Source organism: Oryctolagus cuniculus, chromosome 7, assembly GCF_051225735.1.
Source record: "Oryctolagus cuniculus isolate XC-2025 breed Fujian yellow rabbit chromosome 7, ASM5122573v1, whole genome shotgun sequence".
NCBI lineage: Eukaryota > Metazoa > Chordata > Mammalia > Lagomorpha > Leporidae > Oryctolagus > Oryctolagus cuniculus.
Window position 1 is genome coordinate 103,009,860 of NC_142873.1, and position 26,491 is coordinate 103,036,350.

General features: G+C 36.4%; 1 protein-coding gene across 7 annotated transcripts in view; it reads right to left on the minus strand.

Moving 5' to 3' along the window:
• The window catches only part of LRRC7 (leucine rich repeat containing 7), a 589,098-nt gene that overhangs the window by 143,689 nt on the left and 418,918 nt on the right, over positions 1–26,491 (minus strand). For all 7 annotated transcript variants that reach the window (XM_051857612.3, XM_089337199.1, XM_051857607.3 and 4 more), the window contains 3 exons: positions 20,861–20,935; positions 14,635–14,779; positions 8,735–8,807 (listed from right to left, as the gene is read on the minus strand). In XM_051857612.3, the coding sequence (XP_051713572.2) occupies positions 8,735–8,807; positions 14,635–14,779; positions 20,861–20,935 (293 nt within the window). The remainder of the gene's footprint in view (positions 1–8,734; positions 8,808–14,634; positions 14,780–20,860; positions 20,936–26,491) is intronic.

The window sequence follows — 26,491 nt, forward strand, 5'->3', positions numbered from 1 at the left end:
TGTGGGACTAGAAGATGAAGAGTAGCTTAATAAGTTGGGGAAAGGATTTTCTAGGTAGAGGCAGCAAATAAGAAATCCTTAAAACAGGAGACAAGCATGCCCTATTGGACGTGCCACAGAAATACCAGTGTGGCTGAAGCCTAATGAGCAAGAACAGTGATAGGCTTAATGAAGGATAGCTGTTATTACTACCATTACATCAGGTCAGTAGAAACTGTATATATACATTTTACAATTAATTTGTAAAGACTTATTTATTTATTTATTTGAAAGTCAGTGTTACAGAGAGAGCAGAAGAGACAAAGAGAAAGAGATCTTCCAAAAGCTGGTTCACTCCCTACGTAGCTCAATGGCCAGGGCTGAGCCAAGCTGAAGCCAGGACCCAGGAGTTCCACCATGGTCTTTAAAGTGCATGGTAGCTGGAGCCCTAATACTTGGGCCATCTTCTACTGCTCTTCCCAAGTCATTAGCAGGGAGCTGGACCAGAAGTAGAACAGCTGGGACTTGAACTGGTGTCCATATGGGATGCTGGCGTCTCAGGCAGCAGCTTAACCTGCTACACCACAATACTGACACCTGTAATTTAAGTTTCTTTACATTGTGCCATCAGTATTTTTGGTTACGTTTTGGCTATGTTTTCCTAGATATTAGCAGAAAAGGCACACTGCAAAGAAGTCTTATACACGTAGGGTGGTAACTAAAAATATTACCCTATTTTGAAGCCATTATTTGGATGAAGAGAAGGCTAGAGCTAGAGTGGGTGGTGGTGTCTTTCTGGGCTCCTGGCATCTGCAGTGAGGAGAGTATAATGTGGCAGTTAAGTTTGCGAAGTGGTACAGTGCCTGCACTTCATGAGGCTGCAGCCTCATGGAATGACTTTTAGACGTTCTACTTCTGTATTCCTATACTCTTAATTCAAGTGATTTTCTTTTTTTTTTTTTTAATTTATTTGACAGAGTTAGACAGTGAGAGAGACAGAGAGAAAGGTCTTCCTTCCATTGGTTCACCCCCCAAATGGCTGCTATGGCCGGAGCTACGCTGATCGAGGCCAGGAGCCAGGTGCTTCCTCCTGGCTTCCTATGTGGGTGCAGGGCCCAAGCACTTGGACCATCCTCCACTGCCCTCTCGGGCCACAGCAGAGAGCTGGACTGCAAGAGGAGCAACTGGGACCAGAACCGGCGCCCATATGGGATGCTGGCACTGCAGGCAGAGTGTTAATCAAGTGAGCCATGGCGCCAGGCCCATTTCAAGTGATTTTCTAACAACAAAGCAAATCAAATTATTCCTCTAAGACATGTACTCCTAATTTCTTCTACTGTTTCTCATGTGAATTAGAGATCCACATCTCTCATTAAGCTGGTCATCCTCTTGTCAACCCCTCTGTAGATGATGAACTGACAGAGTTCCAAGAGTCAGGGAACACCTGAACTATTAGTATCTATTGAGTTGTGAACACTTCTCCCTACACAACTAATGCATCAATGACTTTCTAGATACTGCATTATTGTATTGGCAAATGGTGATTATGGTTCATCAAATCACTGGTTTTCCCCTACTGCCCCATGAATCTCCATTAAATTCTACTGAATTTTTTATAATGCATCTGCCCCCTGTAGCTATTTTTAAATACTGTATCTGTCATCCAACATAACAATTTCTCAATGCTTTGTGGCATCCAAGATTTCAATAAGAATATGCAGCTTTCAACAGGAAGCCCCAGTATGCTGCTTTTCAGTGTCCACGGGTACTCTAATTCCCAGTCATTAACCCAGTTTTTCTGAAATAAATCTTTTGTTCAAGTAAGTGAAAGTTGCTGACAGCCAACTGATGTTCTGAAAATTGTTTCTTTTGAAAAGTGTAGTATAAAAACTTAAGTCACTATTTGATCAGTTCAGCTTTCACCATGTTTATAATTCATTTAACAGAAGATTGTAAAGGACATGACAGTACTAATGATGCCATAAGAATTAAGATGAACTCTAGATTAGGGTGTGTGTGCAGAGCCAAGCTGACAACACCCAATTTGGTTGCTGGGAAGGAGACAGACTAAGAACTGTAGGCTGCCTATCCTTGAGAGCGAGTCTGGTAGGAAGTACAGCTGGGGAAGGCAGAGGTAGGAAGTCATATGACATATGACAGGAGCTGAAGGCACACATGCCTCCATTGTTGGTTATGATCCTGGGAAAAGATTTTACCAGTTAAGTTTTAATCAAGAGTTCAATAGTTTAGCTGAATACCATCAGTTTAATAGCAAAAGCTAGTTCTCAGGACAGCCAATGTCAGAGAGCCATGTCCTACTGAAAGGGCATATTTTGTCAATTTTTAGGTTATCAAACCTTTTTAATTTGTCTTCAGAGAGCTAGTGTAATTCTTTTAAATAAGAAATGTAAACATAAATGGCAAAAATGCCATTCATATCCTTAATAGCAATAAATTAATTCAGTTTTCCCTGAGTATTGACCCAATGAAGAAAGATTAGTGCCTAAGAATATAATTAGATAAAAAGAGTATTTAAAACATATCAGACAGATAAAGACAATTACTTTTCTGTATTTCCAAAGAAAGTAAATTTTTCACCATATTGGAGAAAAGGATAGTAGACATATAATGTATGGTGTGAACATTGAAACATTAAAAATGATTGAGCATTTCACTACTCTCCAAAGCCTGGACACTGGAATTTGTAGTTCGTATATTTGTTTCACATTTAGAAGTGAAGATTTCCAGAGGGGAGGAAGGAAGTAGAGGGGAGGTACAGGTTCACCATCTGGGTTGTTGTGGTAATGATTTCAAGGTTTTACACACATCAAAACTTGTCAAATCACAGATTTTATGTGCAGTTAATTTTATGTCAATTATACCTAATAAATCAGTTATTCTTTTTCCTTAAAAAGCAAGACTTTCCACTCTTTGTTTTTTTTTTTTTTTTTTTAATTTTTGACAGGCAGAGTGGACAGTGAGAGAGAGAGACAGAGAGAAAGGTCTTCCTTTGCCGTTGGTTCACCCTCCAATGGCCGCCGCGGCCGGCGCGCTGCGGCCGGCGCACCGCGCTGATCCGATGGCAGGAGCCAGGAGCCAGGTGCTTTTCCTGGTCTCCCATGGGGTGCAGGGCCCAAGCACCTGGGCCATCCTCCACTGCACTCCCTGGCCACAGCAGAGGGCTGGCTTGGAAGAGGGACAACCGGGACAGAATCCGGCGCCCCGACCGGGACTAGAACCCGGTGTGCCGGCGCCGCTAGGCGGAGGATTAGCCTAGTGAGCTGCGGCGCCGGCCTCCACTCTTTGTTATATAAGTATTTACATAATTCACACTAAGATGAGGATAAGATCCTAATATCATGGCCTCACATATTTTCAGGGTAAAAACAGCCTTTGCTGATTTCTCACTTTCCAGTAATCATAAAGTATCTGGAGGATTTCATCAGTGAAACAATGATAATATATGTTTCATTAGGATCATGAGCTAGAATATGGGTGAATAATGAGAAACTGAACTCAACCTTGCCCACAGAAAAATACCAGAAAAAAAAGGAAGAATTGTGTTCTCAGGTAACTGAGAGAAATTTTCAGTAAAGTGACAGAAGAGCAACAAGACTCTGCAAAATTGCAAAAAGAGAGGACAGACACATGGCCCCTGTCAACCACCACTGTTGCCATCCATTGCCACAAGATTTGTGCTACTGTGGGACAGCATCTTGCCAGGAAAAGGTGAGAAGATGTGGTGGTTCCTGCTACTGGCAGACCTAACTGTGGGGGAATCCCACAGTCCTCACTGACTTCAAGTCCAGCCTGTGGAGCTGACTGAGGTCTGAGCGACCACTTTTCTCTGAAAAGGGAAGCCATATAGCTCCCTTCCAACAAAGCACTAGACTCAATTCATGGTGGTAGAATTGGTGCTGGACATTTTTCTGACTTAAGCAAACAATCCTTCTGTTATCAAAAGCCACCAGAACCAGAGACAAGATGCTTTTCAGGTATGAGAGCAGACTCTCTGTGCCCTGGAACTGTAGGAGTCCCAGGCATAAGCCTCAAAGCTGTGCTCATTCACTGTGCATGATCCAAGGAGGTCCTCTGATATTCTTGGAACTAGCACCAGCAGCAGTCCATAAAAATTCAAGAGGAACAGATGTAAGGAAGTTCCCTCTGTACCTCCTAGATCAAAATGCTTGGAGCCCAGGGTGTAAGCCTCAGCATCACTGTTGTATGCCAAATGGAAATTGGGGCAATTCCATCTGGGCCTTGCAAAGCTGGGATTGTTGAAATAACTTGCTGTCACTTGTGGTATTTGGATATTCTATCTGCATTGCCCTGCCTCAGGTAGGTGACTATTACCAATCCCATCACAACTGACTCTCACCCTTGAAGTCCTGGGTAATGACCTCACTGAATTCTGTAGCACCCGTATGGTAATAATTAGTAATAATTTCCTCAGACTCACTGGAATCAACCCTGTGAGACCCAGAAAAAAACCTGTCTGCATTCCTTCTCTCTGGTCACATGCCCGCCAGTGCAAAATCTCCTATATATCTAGTAGTCACTCTGTAGCACTGGAGCAGGGTCCCTTTGAAATCCTCCAGTTCTAGGACTAGGAATTTTGGTGCCATAAACCCTGGCACCAGCACACTCTTTCAACAGCTGTTGGTGCCACATGCCCCAGCATCACTCATGCCTGCTCAGTGGTACAAGAGAACAGTCTTCTCTGTGTCTCTCAGCTCCAAGACTAAGGCTCTGGCTATCACAAACGCTCGTGTGAGTGACAACCAACTCTCTGGGGACTAACAATACACATCCTAGAAAAAATTACTCAGAGGTTAAATTTTTTTGGCTCACCTAGAACCAAAGCCTCCCATACCCCTGTGGGGAGCAACTCGGACTAGACTAAGTTACTGGAATTAAGACTTATTCTATGCATCTGCTCTCCCACAATATGGCGCTGGGAGAGGAGTAAACAACTTCTACACAGCAGCCTCCAGTTCGACAAATAACCTGCAGGAGCTGATCCTGCTCCTGATTGGAGGAGAGCAGCGTGCTTGGCGTGTGGGTAGCAGAGTTGGGATTGGTGGAAGAGGACTATAAAGGAGGAGAGAGACAACATGCACCAGGAACATCTAAGGGGAACATCCGGATAACATCTGAGCAGCCCCCGAGAGAGCCAGCCGGCGGTGTGCCGCTCCCCTGCGGAAGTGGGGAAAGTGGCAGGGGGAGCCGCCCTTCCACGGAGGTGGAAGGATTGGCAGCCAACCCAGGAAGAACCAGCAGCAAACCCAGGAAGGGCCGAGCAGACAAAAGAACAGCACAGGGTCCAGTGTCGTTCCTCCACGAAGACGGGGAGTGACAACCCCCCCCCCCATAAGCCAAATGATACCTTGCATTGAATCTAAACAACAGCAAAAAACCCCTCTACTCAATACAACCTACTACATAAAAACAAGGAACTATCACACCCAATGCACAGATCTCAAATTAGGGACACAGGAAATATGAAGAAGTATGACACCTCCAAAAGAACAAAATAGTTTTGAAATAGAGCTGTCTGTGAAGGAATCCATGAAATGCCTGAAATAGAATTAAAAATAATGATTGTATGGAAACTCAGTGTGATGCAAGGGAATAAAGATAGACAGTTTAAAGGGGTGAGAAAACAATAGGTTATGTGAATGAGAAATTCCTTAAGGAGATACAAATCACTAAAAATAAATCAAAAGAAATTTTGGATTTTAAACTTTGAATAATGAAATAAAAAATACAACTCAGGGCTTCAATAACAGAATAGACCCAGTGAAAGAAACTATTTCTGATCTGGAGGAAAAGACTTGAAATAACCCAGTCAAGCCAAAATAAAGAGAAAAAAATTAGAAATAAAGAAAGCATACATGAAATATGGGATAGTATTAAGTGACCAAATATTCACATTATAGGGATTTCTGGAGGACAGGAGAAGGAAAACATCAGTGAGGACCTACTACATGAACTAGTAGTTGAAAAGTTTACAAGTCTTGAAAGAGATATAGAAATCCAGATTCAGGAAGCTCAAAGGACCCTAACCACATTGAACCAAAAAAAGACCTTTTCCAAGGTATATTATAGTCTAATTGTCAAAAGTTAAGGACAAGTTAAGAATCCTAAAAAATAGAGAAAAACATCAAGTTACGTATAAAGGGAAACCAATTAGACCAACAGCAGATTTCTCAGCAGAAACCCTATAAGTCAGAAGAGAGTGGATGATATAGTCAAGGTCTTAACAACAACAAAAAACTTCCAACCAAAAGTATATAAATGAAACCATCCTTTAAAAGTGAGACAGAAAAAAAGTATTTCCCAGTCAAGCAAGAACAGATAGAATGCATCACCAATAGATCAGCCTTTTAAGGGATTCTGAAAAGAGTCCTCCATTAGAAATAAACATCATAACACATGGTGACACCACCAAATTCACTAGTATATCAGTTACAATTAGTAACTTGTCAATAAAATGACAGGTGATTCTTTTTATCTATAAATACTAACCCCCTGAGTGTAAATGGATTTGCTTCCCCAGTCAAAAGATATAGGTTGGTTGAATGTATAAAAAAATCAGACCCAACTACCTGCTGCTTACAAGAAACTAACAATACACATAGACTGAAAGTGAACGGCAGGAAAGAGATTTAACAGGCTAGTGGAAACCAAAAAAAAGCAGGAATAGCAGGATAAGAGATAAAACTGAATTTAAATAAGAAAAAAAAACTGTAAAAAGAGAAAAAAAGACAGTATATAAAAGAATCAATTCAGCAATAAGATATAATAATCATAAATAAATATTCATCCAACACCAGACCATCCACATATATACAGAAAATACTCTTAGGCCTAATGGAAGACTGACCAATACAGTAATAATGGGGGACTTCAACACCCTTTGTGATCAGTGGACAGATCATGCAGGCATAAAATCAACAACGAATCGTCAGGGTTGACCCATAGTATTTAGCTAATAGATGTGACAAACATTTACAGAATGTTTCCCCAACAGCTACAGAATACACATTCTTCTCATCAGCACATGGTACATTTTTTAGGATATAGCATGTAATAGCCCACAAATCAAATCTCAGTAAATTTAAGATGATTGAAATCATATCATGTGTCTTCTCAGACTACAAAGGAATAAAACTAGAGATCAACAATAAGAAGGAAAAAAAATTCATGAATACATGGAGATTAAACATCATACTACTGAATGACCAGTGAGTCATTGAAGAAATTAATAGGAAAGCAAAAATCTTATTGAAACAAGTGAAAATGAACACAACATATAAAAAACTGTGGGTAGAGAGGTAGAGCAAAAGCAGTATTAAGAGGGGAGTGTATAGCAATAAGTGCTTATACTAAAAAAGTAAGATATCAAATACATGGTTTAATGATACATCTCAAGAACAAAACAAAAGAGAACAAACCAAGTTCCAAATTAGCAGGAGATGAGAATTAATAAGGATCAAAACAGAAATAAATAAAATGGAAACTGAAAGTTAATATACAAGATCAACAAAACAAAAAGGCTATTTTTTGATAATATACATAAACCTCTAGGCAGACTAAGAAACAGTTAAAAAACCCAAATAAATAAAATCAGAGATGATAATGGAGATACTACAACTAATACCACTGAAATAAAAAGGATCGTAACTATTAGTAGTACTAACAAACTGGAAGATCTCAAAAAAACAGACAAAAGAATGAAATTCTTTCATTTGCAGCAAAATGGTTGGAATTAGAGAACATCATTTTGAGTGAAATAAGTCAGATAAATAAAGAAATACAGAATGTTCTCCATTATATGTGGGAGCTAAAACTTAAAAAAAATGAGAGAAACAAAGAAATACATACTTGAGTGCATCAGTTTTGATACAGAGTTTTCTCAAACTTTGTTTTAAATAATTATCAAACAAATTGACACAGGAATTATATGCTACTATAACTTTAATGATTTTGTGACTATTTTAAAATTTGCTTTGTATGAGTAATGTTGAACATCTTTTCCTTTGCTCTTTGTGTATGGCTCTTGCCTATTTTCCTATTGGACTATGGTCTTTTTGTTTTCTATTTGTTGAACTCTTTATTTAGTGGAACCAAAAAGTCTTTGACTATAATGTAAATTAAAAGTATGTTATTTCAAAAAATTTTGAAAATCTGAACTAAATAAATGTTAGTCACAACATAAATTAGAAAAAATCATCAGATAAATATATTTTATTTTTAAAAAGCAGTGTTGAACTTTCATCTTGAAATTAAAAAATGCCAGCTAAAGCAGATATTTTTTTCTTTAGCTTCTTAAAATATATTAAGCCTCTGTAAATATCAAATATTATTAATAATATAATAGAAACATCCATATTGTAGAGCATTATAAAAATTGATTTAACTTTGCAAGAAAAAGTCAAGTGAACTTAAAGCTGAAACACTGTTAAAAGCGTCAAATTAATATTATCTAGAAAATACCAGCAAGAGTAAAATTGAAGGTCTCTATACTTTGCTTGTGAAGGATTCCTGGATAAATATTTCTTAAGGTATTATATAGTTGGATGTCAATACAACATTCAGATATAAAACCAAATTAAGGTATACCATAAAAACATTTATAACTAAATAAAATACAGTCTAAAATAAGTTGACCCATGAAGAAGATTATTGGTGTCTGAATATATCCTAGGTTTCTGTTTAGAGACTCTGACTGGTATGAAATGTTGGCACTTACTTTCCGATTGTATTGGGCAGCATTGTAAGTTGATTGTCATCTACTTTTAGAGTAGTTAGTTTTTTCAACAGTCCTAAAATAGAGAGGAAAATTTATTAATATATAAGAGCAGATTTAAGACGGAAATGTGATAAAGAAGAAATCAAAGGAGTCACTTGTGGTGATCCCTGGCATGCTAATTGGCTGAGTTTTCTTATATGAACCCCAAACTGATATTTTTATGTTACCTAAGTTTGACATTCTAGCTACAAAAAATTCACTGACATCGATGGGATTTCAAGAATACAATACAGACAAATACAAAATATAGGCATAGTAGAGAACTGAGTTGACCCTAATACTAACACATTTTCCCTTTTTATTCTTCAGCAAATGAAATTTTTCACACCAGCTGCCATTTAATATTTAATTAGCTCTTAAGCACTCTACTAAGATTCCTGTTTTGATACTAGTTGAAAATGAATCTGAATTAAGAATAATAATCAAGGAATGAATACTGAGGTATTACAATCAGTGGTTATAATTATGGACTTGGAAAACTACAACATAAGACCTTATACTCTTTTTGGTGCCACAATTCCTTGACTTTGATCAGCACTAAGCACAAAAACTTGTAATTATTAATATACTGAGTAGAACCACACAACAATTGAAATTATAATTATTTGTTTCTCCTTATCTGATTTATAACTTATGATTTATGCTCTCCTCTCATGGTTTAACTGAGTAATAGCCAGAGTAATTAAAGAACAGTTGCCTTTGGCATAATTAGCTTTCTCATCTATCTATAACACAACCAATAGTATTGACATGGTTTAAAGTGCCAAAATCCAAGGGAAGGCCTTAATATTTGGTTAGTTTCTACTTTACATTGTAATTATACATACACACTACTGATTACTATTTTCAGCAGAAAGTTTTTTCAGATGTAGTAAGTACAATGGTCAAATATGTTTTGAGAAATGCCAAATTAAGCAAAATCAAACTGCTTCCCTTAATGGAGTATTTCTAGGAGCTTTTATATGCTAATGTACCAATGTTGACTACAAAGTGATTGTGGAATTCTGTGTAGGTATGTGTGTGTGTGTATGCAGAGTATATTGCAAAGCTGGTACTTTGTGAATATATTTTGAGAGAACTGCAAAAGGTCATGCCCGCCTCCTCTAAAGTATTTTAAGGATTCTTTGAAGGCTTAGAGTAAGTCACAAGAAGTCCAGAATAAAGCTGTTGTTGCACCTTAAATTTCAGTATGCTTGGTAACCTTTTCTTCCAAACACTCAGAATCTCTACTCTGGTAGAGAGAAATATTATCACTATCTGACACTAGTGAGAAAATATCTACAAAATCTGGAGCTTCATACATCAGCCTGAAAACAACACCACCTGAGAAAGATAACAACTCCTCTTGTGACAATTTATCTCGGAAGTTTGGACATCCACGGCCATATTCATGTATGTTCAAGAGCTGATTGAATCATTTTAGCTTCTCTAGTGTATATGTTATCAATCTTGGAAATAGAAAAGCAAACCTGAGTTTATCAGTTACAGGAGGAAAACCGGGGGCTATGAGTTTCAGTTGAGGTTTTGATGCGGGCCCGAGTTGTGGCACAGTAGGTTAAGCCACAGCCTGTGATGCTGGCATCCCGTATGGGCGCCAGTGTGAGTCCCAGCTGCTCTGCTTCCCATCCACTTCTCCGCTAATTTGCCTGGGAAAGCAGTGGAAGACAGTCCCAGTACTTAGGTCCCTGCTATCCACATAGGAGAACCAGATGGAGTTCCAGGCTCCTAGTCCATTGTAACCATTTGGGGAATGAATCAGTAGACGGAAGATCTCTCTGTCTCTCTCTCTCTCCCTCTCTCTGTGTCACTCTGACTTTCAAATAAATAAATAATCTTCAAAAAAATTTTTATGACTTGGTAGTTCCTGCCCACCAGTGGAGTCAGAAGAAGGCTGATATCCTCAATATCAGTTAATTGAGTCACAAGAAGTTTTGGGCTGGGTTATTGATGGCTGAGCAAACATTATGATGGGAGGTAGCAAAGCAGTCTTTTAGAGGATCACAGTTCCAGTAATGATGAAGTAATGATGAGAAATCCTTGAGGTGGGCTGGGCTATGGCCAAATGTAGGGACAATAGATTTTTTTTTCTAAAGATTGACAAAATGCCTCTGATAATTTTCTGTTAAGTAGCTTCTTTGCCACTCATAAGGTAATAGTTTCTGTACAGCTGCTGGGGCTTTTGCAGGAATTTGATGGCCTCTGGAGTAGAATAAGGCCACTAGCCCCATCCTTGTAGCTCTTGTCTTCCTCCGGCAGACAATCCCTTTACTGCATTTCTAAGTCAATCTGCTTGGACTCTTTTCTTCTACCCTACAGGAAACAAAGATATTGTATTCTATTCCTTTGCTCTACTTGAGTACTTCCCCAACTTTCCATGTCTTTATCCTATACTCTCGATGAAGAGAAAGAAAAAGTCTTCTATTACTATGACTTTATATAATTAGAATCAATGTATTAACAGTAATATAATTTATTATTAAAGTAGCTAATATTCATATGGCATTTACACAAATGTAACAGAACTTTGAAAGCAAGAGGTTTGCATCACCAAATCTAAGATTACAATAATTATTATATTGTTTAACATTGATTGAGTACTTGGTATATGTCTGGGACTGTTCTATGTAACAATTACATATACTAATTAATTGCTCCAAATGACCCTATGATATACATACTATTACTACTCCCACTTAAGGATGATGAAACTGAGGCATAGAAAGATTAAGTCACTTATTTAAAGTCACAAAGATAGTAAGGCAGAAAAGCCAGAATCTGAATTCAGGCAATCTGTTTCCAAAGCATGTTTAAATACACTAAATTTTAATGTATCTATTCATTATATTTACTACAACTTCTAAAGTTATTTTAGTGTCTCTAGTCTCATCCTGAATAAGACAAGGTGCACTCTTAATGCTCTCTAGCAATCCTCTTCCATGCTTCATAGTTAAGGATTTTAAACAAAGAAGATTACTCTTTTATAGTCACTAGTTATTCAGGAATAACTTAATTTATCAGATTAGTTGCTTGCTACTATTTCCTTCCTTCTGGGTTTGTTTTTATTTTCTGAGCAAAGTACAATTTCAAGATTCTCTTAAAGATTCTTAGAATATGTTAAAATACCTTTTTTGGTTCTTCATGTATTTACTTTGGTATAAAAATCCAATCTCCCTGTTATTAGCTCCTTTGTCTTGAATCTACATCACTGGTGAAAATGATCAGTTCTGTTATTTTGTAGATGAGCTCTTTTTGCTCTGTGGCAGTTTAAGGCTTTTTCTTTATTTTTGCAGTTTCATGGTAATAAACCAGGATTAATTCATTATATTTATCTCTTTTAGCACTATGTGTATTTAATATAATAAATTACTAGTATCTTAATGCCACAAAAACATTATGAACTATTCTGCCTTTGAATAGTTCTCTTTGCCATTGCTTCTTTTCTGTATTTCTGGAATCCTGTATTTTCTGAGAATATAAATTTTTAAGAATACACATTTCATTGTATTTTCTTTGTCTCTTAACTAATCTTTAACATTTTCCATTAAAATATCTGCCTGTTCTATTCTTTAGTACTGTCTTCCAATGTACTAATTCTATATCTGTGTCATTCTAGTTTTATCATAGTTGATTTTTAAAATTCCAGTATTCAGTTCATTTCCAGTGATCTTTTAAAATAATTAACTTAATTTTTTTACAAACTATATTCATATCCTTATGAGTACAGTGACATGATATACATGTACAGTATGAAATTATGGGTCAAGTTAATTATCAGACCCACCACCGTAAATACTCATTATTTGTTCCTTCTGTCTAGCTGCCATTTTATACTCTTGGTCAATATCTCCCCATTCATATCAAGGATATTTTAAAAAATATTTACTCAGTTATTTGGAGGGCAGAGTAACAGAGAAGGACGGAGGGATACAGGGAGAGGGAGAGACAGATTGATCTTCCATCTGCTGGTCTTCTCCCCAAATGGCCCCAATGGACAAGGCTGATTCAGGCTGAAGACAGGAGTCCAGAGCCTCATCTGTATCCCATGTGAATGGCTGAGGCCCAAGCGCTGGGGTCATCTTCTGCTACTTTTCCAGGTGCATTAGCAGGGAGTTGGATTGGAAGTAGAGCAGCCAGGATTCAAACTGCAACTTATATGAGATGCTACTGGCCACAGCTTTATGAGATGGGCTATAACGCTGGCCTCTATTTCAAGGATTTTTAATTGGTACTTTTTCATAACCAATTATTCTTAGTCATATTTCTTAGCTTTGTTTTATAAGCAATTATTCTTATAAATGTTATTCTTTTTAAATCTATTTAAGGATCTACACATACTTCAGATCACTTTTGTATTGCTTAAAAACTTCTATTTCCCTGAGCTAACTTCTTTTCAGTTGAATTCCAGGTTATCATAATGACCTCAGTTTTGCTTTGAAGTTTTTGTGTGCAACCTCATTTGTAAGGGTGAATGAATTCTCTTTCATTGTACTCACCCCTTCCTATCTGGCAGTTTTTTGGTAACCTCCACGTGACCTCCAATTTCAGGAGTTCAGAACCAGCTTCAGATTTCCAGACTACCTCGATTCATCCATAAGAATGTCTAAATTATTTTATTTACCAATTATAAACTATGCCAGACATAGTTCTCAGCACTGATAGGTAGCAATGAGGAAAAATATGTACTTTAAATGTATGTATTTTAAGTGGCATGGAGGAATGCTTAAGTAGAAGTGCAGGATTATGTTTTAAGCTACTCTGTCATCTTTAACTTCCATGCTTCCTTCCCTGTTACACTCTCAGTTTTTCTTAAACTAAACTATCTGGCTTCATGTAAATCAGAGTTTTGACCATAGACTTACTGAATCAGAATTTCCAGAGAGAGGGTCTGGGATGTAACTTAATAAAGCTCCAAGCTGTCTTATGATTGAGAAAGCTGAAGAAATACTGTTATGAAATTTGTTATGTGAGTCAAAAATTTATAAAATCTAAAAGGAAGAAAAGCTAGGTAGCTATTTTGCTGAAACTAAACATTTGTTTTATCTCCCTGAAAGAATGGTAACAATGGAAGTAATAAAATACTGACGGAAAATCAGGAAGCTGTCTTGTCTTAGAGCTTCACTTCAGTTGGAATACCTAGGTTCTGACAACTTTTAGAAGTATCAAGTTCCAGAACACATGACACATTCAGTTCGAAGAAGTTAAAATTTATGTTCCAGAGTTCTTTCATAATGATAGAAACACATTTATATAAAAAGTTTACTTATTATTGTCTTTCATTATTTAACTCATATAATAATTTATAAACAAAAAGAATTGAATGCTTACTATATTCTAAAAGATAAATGATCTTCCCTCAAGAATCTTCATATGTTGAAGATAATGTATCTTTTAAAAAATAATAGAACTTAATAGAACTAAGATTACAGTTTATATATTTTTATGTAATTCCTAAATAAGGGTATGTTATAACATATTAAAAACAGAATATACCCAGATCTTACTGAAAGAAACTGCTGTGGTAATATGAGGAGAAACACATAGCTATCAAATTACTCTAAATCTAACTTATATATGCCTTACAATAACATTTTTAATAGGAGATCTAACAACTTTTAAAACATATCAATATAGTAGGATAATTTTAATAGGACAGCTTCCTGAATTTGAAAAATACAGTAAGATTTTGTTAAATACTACTTTATGATCTTGCATGGTGAATTTGCTAATTTAATAATATTAAGCTAAAAGTATATTACCTACATCTACAGACAAACCATACTGCCAAAAATGAAAATGGTACATTTGACATCAATATTCATGTCAAAATATTATATTCTCACCTATAGAGTCAGGCAACTGTTGCAACATATTAGATGATAGTAGGAGGTCCTCAAGGGCTTCACATCCAGAAATATCCATGTCAACTGTTTCTATTCTGTTTTTTGACATATCCAGGTATACCAACATCTTTAACTTCCCTATAGACTTGACATTGCATAAACTCAGGGTTAGTTGATAAACTTTCACAAGACATGTTAAAGCTGTAAAAACCAGAATACTGTAAAATTAATTTTAAAATAAACTACAACAAATGTTCACAAGAATATGGAGAAATTATATAGCTCATATTTTGAGAAATGTAAAATGGTAACCTACTATGGAAAACAGTTTGACAGTTTCTCAAAATGGTGAACATAGAGTTTCTATATGATGCAACAATCCCTAGATATGTGTCTGGTAATAAGAACATATGTACACATAAAAACTTGCACAAATGGTGACATTTGCATTATTCATAATCAAAAGTGATACAACCCAAATATCTGTCAATCGACAAATGGATAAATATAACTTGATCTATCCATATAATAGAATATTAGTTGGCAATAAAAAGGAATTTGACATATACTACAAAATGGGTAAAGTTATAAATATATGCAAAGGCAAAGTAGTCAGTCACAAAACTCTAGATATTTCATAATTTTATTCATATGAAATATCCACAATAGGCAAATCAATAGAGATAAAAAGGAGAATAGGGTTGTTAGGGTCTGTGTGGAGGGAGACAAAGGAATGCCTGCTCATGACTTAAGGTTTCCTTTAGGGGTGATGAAAATGCTTGAGAATTAGATTGTGGTATGGTTACATAACTATGTGAGTATGCTTAAAAGCCATTGAATTGTATATGATATGTGCCATATATTTCAATGCAAAAGATAAAAGATAAATTATATCACAACAGTAATTCCAAAGTTACTACTGAATAATACAACAAATTAAATAAGTAAAACTGCTACTGAAACTGCATATTGACCTGTTGGTTCTCAACAATTCAAATGCACCAGAAAGTTTCAAAGTTATTATTCTAGAGCATGTGCTTGTCTTAGTGGTTAAGATGCTCATGGGTTGTATCTGAGTACCTAGGTTCAATATTCAGCTCTATTCTTGATTCCAGCTTTCTACTAGTCCAGAACCTTGGAGGCAGTGGAGATAATTCAAGTGATTAGATTCCTGTTACCCATATGGGAGCCCTGGATGGAATTCCTGGCTCATAGCTTTGGCTCCAGTGAGGGGGCATTGGAGACATTTAGGAATAAAACATAAATGGGGTCTCTTTCTCTCTCTCTCTTCAATAAATAATTAAAAATTGCAATTTGCACTGCATCCTATTAATCATCTTCAATCTTTTGTTCCTTCAACATTCCTGTGGGGATCTACTATATATCAATAACTGTCTTATACTGGAGAATAATTATGGATCAGACAGCTAAGCATGGGGAGAGAGTTCTCATAAGGAAGATAGTCTATACCTTTACAGGGTTCATAGCAGTGAAGGAAACTTTCAAGTAAACAAAAAACTATAGTACCCTGTGGTTATCCAATAAAATGAGCATATAGGGAATGCCATAAAACAACACGGGAAGGACTGCAAATTGTCTGGCGGACACTGCTTATCAAGAAAGGAGAAGCTGTCCCTGGAAGACAGAACAGCACATGAATCACAGCGAAGTGTGAAAAATCATGGCAGGTCTGAGGGACAGTGAGAAATTAAAAAAAAAAAAAAAACTGAAATTAGTGTAGTTGGGATGATAGGAATGACTCAACAGTGCAAAGGTCCGATACGATTGTGAGGAGATGTGAACTCTATATTATGGGTAAGCAAAGCTGTCTGAAGGCTTGTAAGATGAGGAATGACATAACAGATCTGTACTTAGAAAAAATAAGCTCAGGAAAACTTCAAAGGCATATTCGTGACTGGAGTCAGGGAGACTCACTAGAAGGATATAGAAATAGTTTAGCTATGATTTAGTTAAGGCAGCAGATGTGAGGATGAAGAGGGGATGATTGAATTAGTAAGTGATGCTAAGGGCAGGAGAGGAATCAACTCATAGCTGGGAACAGTGATCACTTAGTTCAGCCATGAGTGCTGAAAGTCTTCATTTTCCTTTCTTTCAGGCATATTTTGATAAAATACTCACACACATTTTGGTTGCTTAATGGTTCACCTGCTTATGTGTTCTATCTATGTATGTCTTACAATGTCTCTACTTATTTTACAAAGCACAAATAAACAAGTAATACATTATTATATCCCTAAGCATATACTAGCATGGTGCTAAATATTTTCTTTTTATTACTTGATTTGATACTTTATATTCTTTTACTCAGCACTGACATCACCTGGGAGCTTGTTGGAAATGTAGAATCCCAGACTCACTCAATTGGAATCTGCATTTAAACATACATTAAAGCATGTAGGTTGAGTAATGGCATGCCTTTTTCTCTGCAATGCACAGGCAGAGATAAAAGTTCATAGAAGAGTGCTTTTAGGATCAACAGTATTGGAAAAGAAGGAATAGGGAAGGAAAGAAGCAAGATTGGGTACACAGAGAGGCTGGGCTGTGATGAGATCTTGAGAAAGTCCTCAACTAACTGTGCAAGGAACACTGAAGTTGGTATTGCTCTGTAGTTGGCCAGAGTAGGAGCAGAGGGACTGTCCCTTACTAGCAGTGCATTAACGAGTCATTGGTTGGAAGACTTCCAGGATGGGCATGTAACTGGGTGAGGAGGTTCTCCTCTCGTAAGGATACTCTGAAGAGGGTAGAGGGCTGTGAGCAGTATTTCCAGAAGCTGGAGGAATATAGTAAATTCTTCATTCCCAGAAGAAGTTGTGTAACATCATCTACTACAAGTACATTCTAAAGTTACTCCCTATAAGGGGTGGAGCTGAAATTGAAACACACCTTTGTCAGACTACAGACTACAAAACTCACTTGGTTATATTGGCAACTCCTGGACCCAAGTCCATAGTTAACTGAGAACATCTCTCCAGCCCTGTTCCCTCAGCTCCCCACAGTGACACAGTAGGAGCACAGTCCTGGAGCAGCTGAACAGTGGTTGGGTTAGGAACACAATGCTTTAAGTGAGTCAGGTTGGATGACTCAGTTTCTCCTCCTGCTTAGAAATATGCCCACTTGGGAAAACACTGTTAGTTTACTCTCAGTTTTCCACCCAGGAAACTGTTATGTTACCGTATCCCACAGTTCTCTTTCACTGAGCAATAAAAGAGTGATACATTTGTTTTTATGTGTGTGAGTCTTTTTCTGTCAGTTTAATGTACTGACATTTCTCGTGTTGTTGAAGCTTCCTTCATGATTATTCCTAGTATAACTCAATAGTTTGGTGTATAGTTTCTAAACACTCTTTCTGGAGGCAAAATAACACTTTGGTGCTTATTGGCAAGTCTTTCCAAACCTTTAATTCAAACTTCTTTTAAAGGCCTCTTTTAACAGCCTGGATGGTAAAGGCTTTTGAGGCAAATGTCTTAGAGTCCTTGAGGGTTCTGGGTGTTGCTCCAACAATCCTCTGGACATAGAGGGGTCTGTAGGTGAGCAGAGGACAGCAAATGAAGAAATTGCTTAAAAATAAATATAAAATCAATGTATTATTTAGTTATGCTTTGGTTAATTAACCTTAGATTGATGGTCACAATCTAGAGCCACATGAAACACTAAATATATCATTATCTGTCTGATTAAATTATAACAAACTATGGAAAATAATATCCTAGGTTTCTAAAAGTATTTAAAAAGTATATTACTTAATATATTAGGATATACAAGTCAAGAAAAAGTGAACTTATTTTTTTTCTATCTATGACACTAAATATTGAAGCTCATTCTGTGAAACTGACTGACATGGGCTACAGACCGCATTTAAGATGAGCCCTTCAAAGAAGAGTCTGGATAATTGTAAGACTATACTATTTGCAATCATTGGCTTTAAGAAAGCCTTGGCTATTTTTGTCAAGGAGGTGGGGGTGTTCTCACATAGAATATAACAAATGTGAAGTTTAAGTGTACTAAATCAGGTAAGGAATCTACTTAAAGCTAGCAAATTTTTAAACAAACAGCACTATATGTTTTACAGAAGATTTCAGCACCATATTTCTATCAAAGTAATAATTTTATCAAGAAATTTAGAGTGTGGGATGATTGACACAATTAGATTTGGGGAATGTACTGATTGGAAAAATAATGAACCTAATTCTCACTTGTACCATTTGAGATAGAATTTTGGAACAACACAGTGGATAGTAACCTTTGGAACTGGTTTGAATTACAACTCCAGCATTGACTGGCTACATGACCTTGCCATAGTCATCTCTTTCAGTGTTTCGATTTCCTCATCTGTAACACAGAGATGGCAACATAATCTACTTGATTGAGTTTAGGAGGATTCCATGAGTTAATATTTATAAAACATCTAGACAGTGCATAGCTCATGGTAAATACTATGTAAGTGTTTTTGAAAAGATATATACCTCAAAGAAGGTCTAAACTTCCACCTAGATATACATTCTGTTTCCTCAGGGAATTGGTAAGTGTCTTACCCATGTTGACCCAAGATTTGTAGACATAGTAGTCTCCCCTTTTGCATAGGCGATATATTCCAAGAAAACCTGGGGTGACTAAAGTGGTGGGTAGTATAAAAACCTGTGCTCATTATATGCTGTTTCTTTCCTATATATTCATAACTATGATAAAGTTCAATTCATAAATTAAGCAGCAATATAATAACAACAATAATAAGAAAGCACAGTTATAACAATATAGTATAATGGAAATTATTTAAAGCTTATGAATAGTTTATTTCTTAAATTTTCCATTGAATTTTTTGCCCATGGTTGATCACGAGTAACTGAAACCACAGGAAGTGAAAGCATGGATAAGAAGGGACTACTGTACCTTGAATATGGCACTATAGTACTACTGTGCACAGTGGAACGCAGGCTTGTTTTTCCTGCTATGCATGAGTTCATCAAACAAATTTATTCAAGGCCTTGAAACATACTAAATATGTTCAAGGATATTAGCTACATGGTCTTTGAAACTCTGAAATTATAATAGTTTCTGATTCATAGAGATGAATTGAGAAATTATTCTTAAACAAAACAATAAATGGAGGATTTTCATATTTTTCTTTTTTGTTTCTGTGATGACAGGAGAAATGTATCCTTTTGATGAAATAAAATATTTTTCCCTAACATTTTCTCATGTATCGCTCTTTATGTAATCTTATGTTTTTTTTTTTTTTTCAAAGACCAAATAGACTTCTTGTTTTGTTGCTTTTATAAACATTTTAAGAAATGTTATTTCAAAAGTGGAATGAAATTGGCTTTGGGAACACATCTAAACTTCTGTGTTGGCTGAAGAACTATTGCATCTCCACCTGTCTTGGCTACTTAGTATAACAATGTCAAGAGTTTGGAGCTGGCCAAGACAACTGGGGACTTATGTTTGCTCTGTGTATATGTGTATGCAAGTGTATGTACATACAGATGCTTATTTAAGTGCATGTGTTATGAGTGGCAAGGGGCAGTGTTATATTGGAAGCTATTTTTTCACTAGATGGAAAAAGCAGGACTAGTTACACGTTATGTATGATGAGAAGCCTACTACTCAAACAGATATTTCTAAATTTCCTTTTAGTGGAGGAAAATTTTTAATATAATGTAAATTTCCATTTTTAATGTTCTATGAGTTTTGTCATTTTCAAAGATTAATATAGGTTTTATTGGAAATCACCTAAAATAAGAAAGATTTTTTTTCTTTTTTGGGGGAATGGAAGATATCTAACAATATAAGCAGAAACCATTCTCTAGCTTATTACGTGAATTATTAAAATTACATGAATTATTAAAATTACATGAATAAAGTTAATTTTTTAAAATGTAACTTTATGTTACATATAATATTTCCTTTTAAAATTTAACTATTAAATTTTCAGCTTTAAAAATAATCAGTGTAGAAAGAGATGACAGATATACTCCCACAAAAAAGATAAGTCTTGCATACATTTCACATACCTATAATAATCACAGAAGATATGTGAAATATTCAAAAACAAATTAGTGAAAAGCCTTAGTGATTAAGCACTCCTAATAAGTGTTATTTTACTTTGAAAGGCAAACACTGAGATTTAAGATTTATGAGTAATTATTATCATATATAATCAATGTCTAACATACAAGTTATACAACAAAGCATGATAAAACTTACATACCCCAGGTAGCACTTGCAATGCATTATTATCCATCCACAACTCTCTTAAATTTTGTATTTGATCCAGAACTTCAGGCTAGGAGAAAGATAGGAATGAAGGAAAGAGGGGGAAAAACAAATTAGTCTTTCATTATCATAAGTATTACATGTAATTTTTTGGATATTGAGAATTTATTTAGGAATCTAGTGTTAATGCCTTAGAAAAATCCAAGATTAACAACCAACAAAAATGGCAATCCCAAAGGTAATGAACTTAGAATTAACTGGACTCAACAACAATAGTAATTAAAATAAAATCTATTACAAAGGTACATTCTCCCTTAATATCTTAGAATGATCTTTTGTAGCATTAACTAAAATGACCCAGTGTCTGTCTGCTTCAATAGAGTATAAGCCTTTAATTTTCAAGATTTTTTTTTATTTGAGAGGGAGAATTATGCACAGAGAGGGGGAGAGACAGAGAGATATCTTCCATCTGCTGGTTCACTCCCCAAATGGTCAAAATGGTCATTGCTGGGCTGATCTGAAGCTGGCAGCCAGGAGCTTCTTCCAGGTCTCTCAGGTGAGTACAGGGGCCCGACCACTTGGGCCATCTTTCACTGCTTTCCCAGGCCATTAGCAGAGAGCTGGATCAAAAGAGGAGCAGCTGAGACTTGAACTTGTGCCTATATGGGTTGCCAGCACCACAGGTGGAGGCTTAGCCTACTATGCCGCATTGCTGGCTCCTAAAGTATAAACTTTTGAAGGGAGGGAATGCTTGTTTTCAATCACTATATCCTCATATCCTTGTTGCTTGCTATTGCACCTGGCACATAGTAAGTTATGTGTGCATATTAGCACGTTATATACGCCCTCCTCTGACAAGCACTGCAGCAGTGATATGAGATAGTGGTATGAATGAAATCCTTTGACTTCTCGTCCCTTCATTTTGTCAACAAATAATTATTTGTTGAATTTTGATGCCTACTAATGTGTAACACACAATGTAGAATTCATAGTAATATCAAATACAGTTCTTGCCTTGAAGTAGCTGATGATTTAGATTTAGGGGAAACAAATGCTTAAAAATAACTCAAATGCAAGAAAACATGTGGAGAGTAATTTAGAGAAATTCAGAGAAATGAGAGAGAGAGAGAGAGAGAGAGAGAGAGAGAAAATAGGATCAAGATGCACCATGAAGGGCTCATGGAAACACCTTGATTCCCTAATTCAAAGTTGTCTCCTAATGCTTCCTCATGGGTAGCAGATTAGGCAGAAAAGACGGAGGTTGCCATTGCTGCCAGTGTCATTATCTTCCCTGCGGCAGTCATTTTCTGATTTCTCCCTAGAAATTATCTCCTTTCCCACTTTTAGATTATATGCTTTTGAAGCTTTAGATTGTTTTTAACACTCTAGGGGGAGTGACAGGCCCAAGCTGCTCAGTGCACTGTATTCACCAGGCCACAGGGACTGGTTCTGGGGTGGGAGCAAGACCCATTCAGAACTCATGCAAAGCAATGAGTCTTTGAGTGGGCACTCTGGGGAAAAGACTCTTGTACAATCCTGCTGGGTTTGAAACTGAAACAAATAGCCTTGGGGACTTCAGGCATGAGGAAACAGAAGATCCTGTCTGAGGAAGGAGTCTTCCCAAAGCAACTGTTGGTAAGAGATGAATCCTGATGACTTCATATTAGCCCAGACCAAAGACACAACTGTGGCCAGATTTTTTTTTTTAATCTTAAAGAATTATTAGGAGTGTAAGCGGGAGGAAGGGTAGGGAAGGAAGTGCCACTATGTTCCTAAATCTATATATATGAAACTTGTATAACTTAAATAAAATTTTAAAGAAAGGCAAAAACTCAATATTAAAAAAAGAATTAGTGAAATTTCAAAATGCAAATAAAGTTCAATAAAACTTGGGACATGATTAGGAAAGCCAGTCCCTTTTATAGAATACTTATATAAATAAATATAACTGTGTTAAAGTTTCCATCAAAATATTGCTAATTAAGGGTCAGTGGATGTTATACACATATTCCTGACACATTAGGAGTACTTTAGAGCCATGCAGACCTACATTGGAGATAATCTGATTTCTGATCTTCATAGCCTGCTATTGCAGTGTGATGTAGTATGATTCCTAGGAGAAGTTTCTTTTGTAATAAGCATTAAAATCTAAAGTTACATCCATGACATTCTACCTTGGAGTCACAGACATGTAAGAGTGAGTATGGGGGATTTTTTCTGGGTGTGTAGGTAAATATTCCCACTGCCACTTAGATCATAGGGAACAGGCTGTGAAGTACTTCATCCAGATGATAGGCTGGGCAAGGATGGAAATCATAAAATCAACTGTAGCAAACACATTCTGATATGCATAGGCTTTGTGGCAGGGGGTGGGGGTAGCAAGAAGTAGACCAGCGGGAAAATATCAGTTATGTGGTACAATTTCTCTAAACTTAGGCATTATTAAAACTTAAAGGGCAAATAAAGAGCTGCACACTGGTTAAGGTTCAACAAAACTTCTTATGCATGTACTAGGATAGGGATTAATGCATAAACTTGTGTGACAATAACCAATATTCAGGGTAGACTAGATTATCTGTGGTAACAAAATCAGTTCTAAACTTTCAGTGGCTTAACATGATGGATTCACTTCTCACTCCTACTAATCCATATCCAGCACTGGTTTCTGCCCCATGATCTTTTTTTTTTTTTTTTTTTTTTTTTTTTTTTTTTTTTTTTTAAGGTGTATCTGTTTATTGAAAGAGTTACACACTCACACACACACACAAATACACACACACACACAATCTTCCATCTGCTAGTACACTCCAAAAATGGCAGCAAAGGCCGTGATTAGGCCAGCCTGTCACAAGCCAGGAACTCCATCTTGGTCACCCACATGGGTGGCAGGGGCCTTGTACTACTTGAGCCATCCTCCACTGCTTTCCCAGGTATATTAATAGGGAGGTGGATCAGAAGTGGAGCAGCTAGGACTTGCACCCACACCCAAGTGGGACACTGGTGTTGTGGCAGCAGATAACCTATTGTGTCCAACCCCACCCCACCTCTATCATTTTGTGATTCAACTATCTCAAAAATTCTTGAGAAGGCAAAGCCTTCTGGAAAATTCACTGCACTCTTAAAGTATTGGAGTGGAAGTGACATGAATCACTTATGTTTACAGCTTATTGTCCAGAACTATTTGCATGTTTCCAAGCTAAGTATGAAGAAGAATCAGAGATGTAGGGGGAAATTCATGAGGTGTTTAGTGAATACAATTGTTTCTTCCACATAGTAAAACTGTATGAAAAAGAGAACAACAAAAGTAAATACAGAGCATATTTATATTTTATTCATGAAATTATTAAGTAAGAATTTATTAATTATCTTTCAAGTCCTAGCAAGAGACTCATGGAGTAAACTCAAGTTTTAGAGCAAACTCCAAAAGAGTAAATTTATGAAATTATTAGGAGTGTAAGTGGGAGGGAGGGTGGGGAAGGAAGTGCCACTATGTTCCTAAATCTGTATATATGAAACTTGTATAACTTAAATAAAATTTTTAAAAAAGCGGGATCCATATGTCTTAATAATGAAAGGGAGCCAATGATGGAGTCCTGGAATGAGATGAGATGGAACTGAACAGTAGAGCCAAGAGAGTAGAAAGTACATCTTAGCCAAAAGCAAAGTGGTAAGATACAGCTTTATGTATGAACAGGAATCACAGGCAGTGTGCTTTTCTAAAGTGTTAAGTTAGAGAGAAAGTGATAATAGGAAGTGAGCTCAACTAGTGAGGACAGGAGTCTATAAAGGCTTTTCATTTTTTTAGAGATAGGACTTTATTGTGTGTATGAAGGAATATCACTAAAATATTTTAATAGGAATTGATTTTGGTAGATAGATATTTCATATATATTATTTTAACCTGGTAGAAAAAAGAAATACAAAAACATAAAAACATGAAAAAAAAATGGATCAGGGATGGTCTTTAAAGAGGTAATAGGGAATAAAGAGAAGTTGGATTCAGGAAACCTTAGAAGATAAAAATGGGATATGATAAAAATAGGAAGATACTATCAAAGGGGGAAAGATTAAAAGCAGATAATTGGAATAAAAATAATGGAATAAATTCTAAGAGAAGATGAAGAAGATGGAATTGGTGGTACAAGGGGAAAGACTGACTTTTAACAGAAGCGAGAAGCCATTTGCTCAGATTTGAGAGAAGACGGAAAGGCTGGATGTGCGTAGATGGACATGCTGGAGGGAAGGCTGGAAGCTGAGGAAAAGCATGTCTTGAGTTCTCAAAGTTTCTTGATGAAATGGAGAACAGGTGGTCTGTTGGGACAGATGGGACAGAAATTTTGTATCCATAGAGCAGTTAGGGTGAATGGCACATACTGGAATTTTTGTAGGAGAATGCAGTAAGGAGCAAAAAGCAATAAAAAGAGCTTTATCAATAAGTTATTACAGGGGTGATTGACAGTCTAGGAGAAAATAGAAGAAACTGAAGACCAGGTTTCCAGTATATCAGAGAGGAATGCAATACTAGTGAGGGACAGACAGAACTAGAAAGAAGGAAAATCAGAATGACAGCACAGAATTTAATGATTCAAGATTTCTGAAGTGGTTAGAGGCAAGAAAAAAAATTAAGTTATAACTTGGGAGGGTTGATTAACGTACAAAGTTTGAAATCTCAGTGTGTGGGTAGTAGGCATGCTATGGAAAAATAAGGCCTTACATAATTTCTAAGGATCTGGGCAACTTCTGATAGACTGTGTAACTTGCTGCGGCAAAGTAGCAGATATAGTTGACCAGTAATACCTCTGGAATTTTTCTAACTCAGTTCCACTGGGGACCATAGGCATCTATGATGACCTGGAAAGGGACAACTGATGCTAACCTATATTTTTGCTTTGTTGTAAAAGATCTCATCTAATCTATTCATATGGAATATGAGCCCTACTTTATGGATAAAGAATCTGATAATCATTTCCTGGGGAAAAAGAGAATGATTTGATGAGGGTTACATAACCTCATCTGGGATTGTTACTCATGTCCTCTGGATCCAAAGACAACATCATGCTACAGCTTAAAATTGAAATTCCAAAATAATACGGTACATTGGTGATCACAAATGGCCAATAAAGAAAGTAAAGCATATGCTGGATTTCTAAATAAAAGATATTTTTATTACCAGATGCTATAATAAAATAGTCTACAGAGGAAACTGCAGAAACTTTCTATTAATAGCTGAGGCAAAAGATAGAGTTAGCAAATCAATACATAGCTGTGCTGTAAAGAAAACAAAAACCATGACATGCATATAAAAGAACAGCATTTCAAGATCAATAACAATTTTAAAGTGGATCATAGAACTAAACTAAATGACTTAGATCTAAATCAATGCATATATTACCTTTATTTATGCTACTTAATTTCATTCCAAAGTCAATTCTTCCCGTGAAAAACAAGTGAATTGCTCAAGAATGACATGGTATATTTAGTGATGATGCAGGTGCTATGAGATGAGCATCCTCACATAATGCTTTCTGGATTATAAACTGTGATGGTCTTTTTGGAAAATGTTTTCAAATTTGTATCTCGTGCCTCAAAAATGTTCATATCTGTTTCTAGGGATTTATCCTGTCCA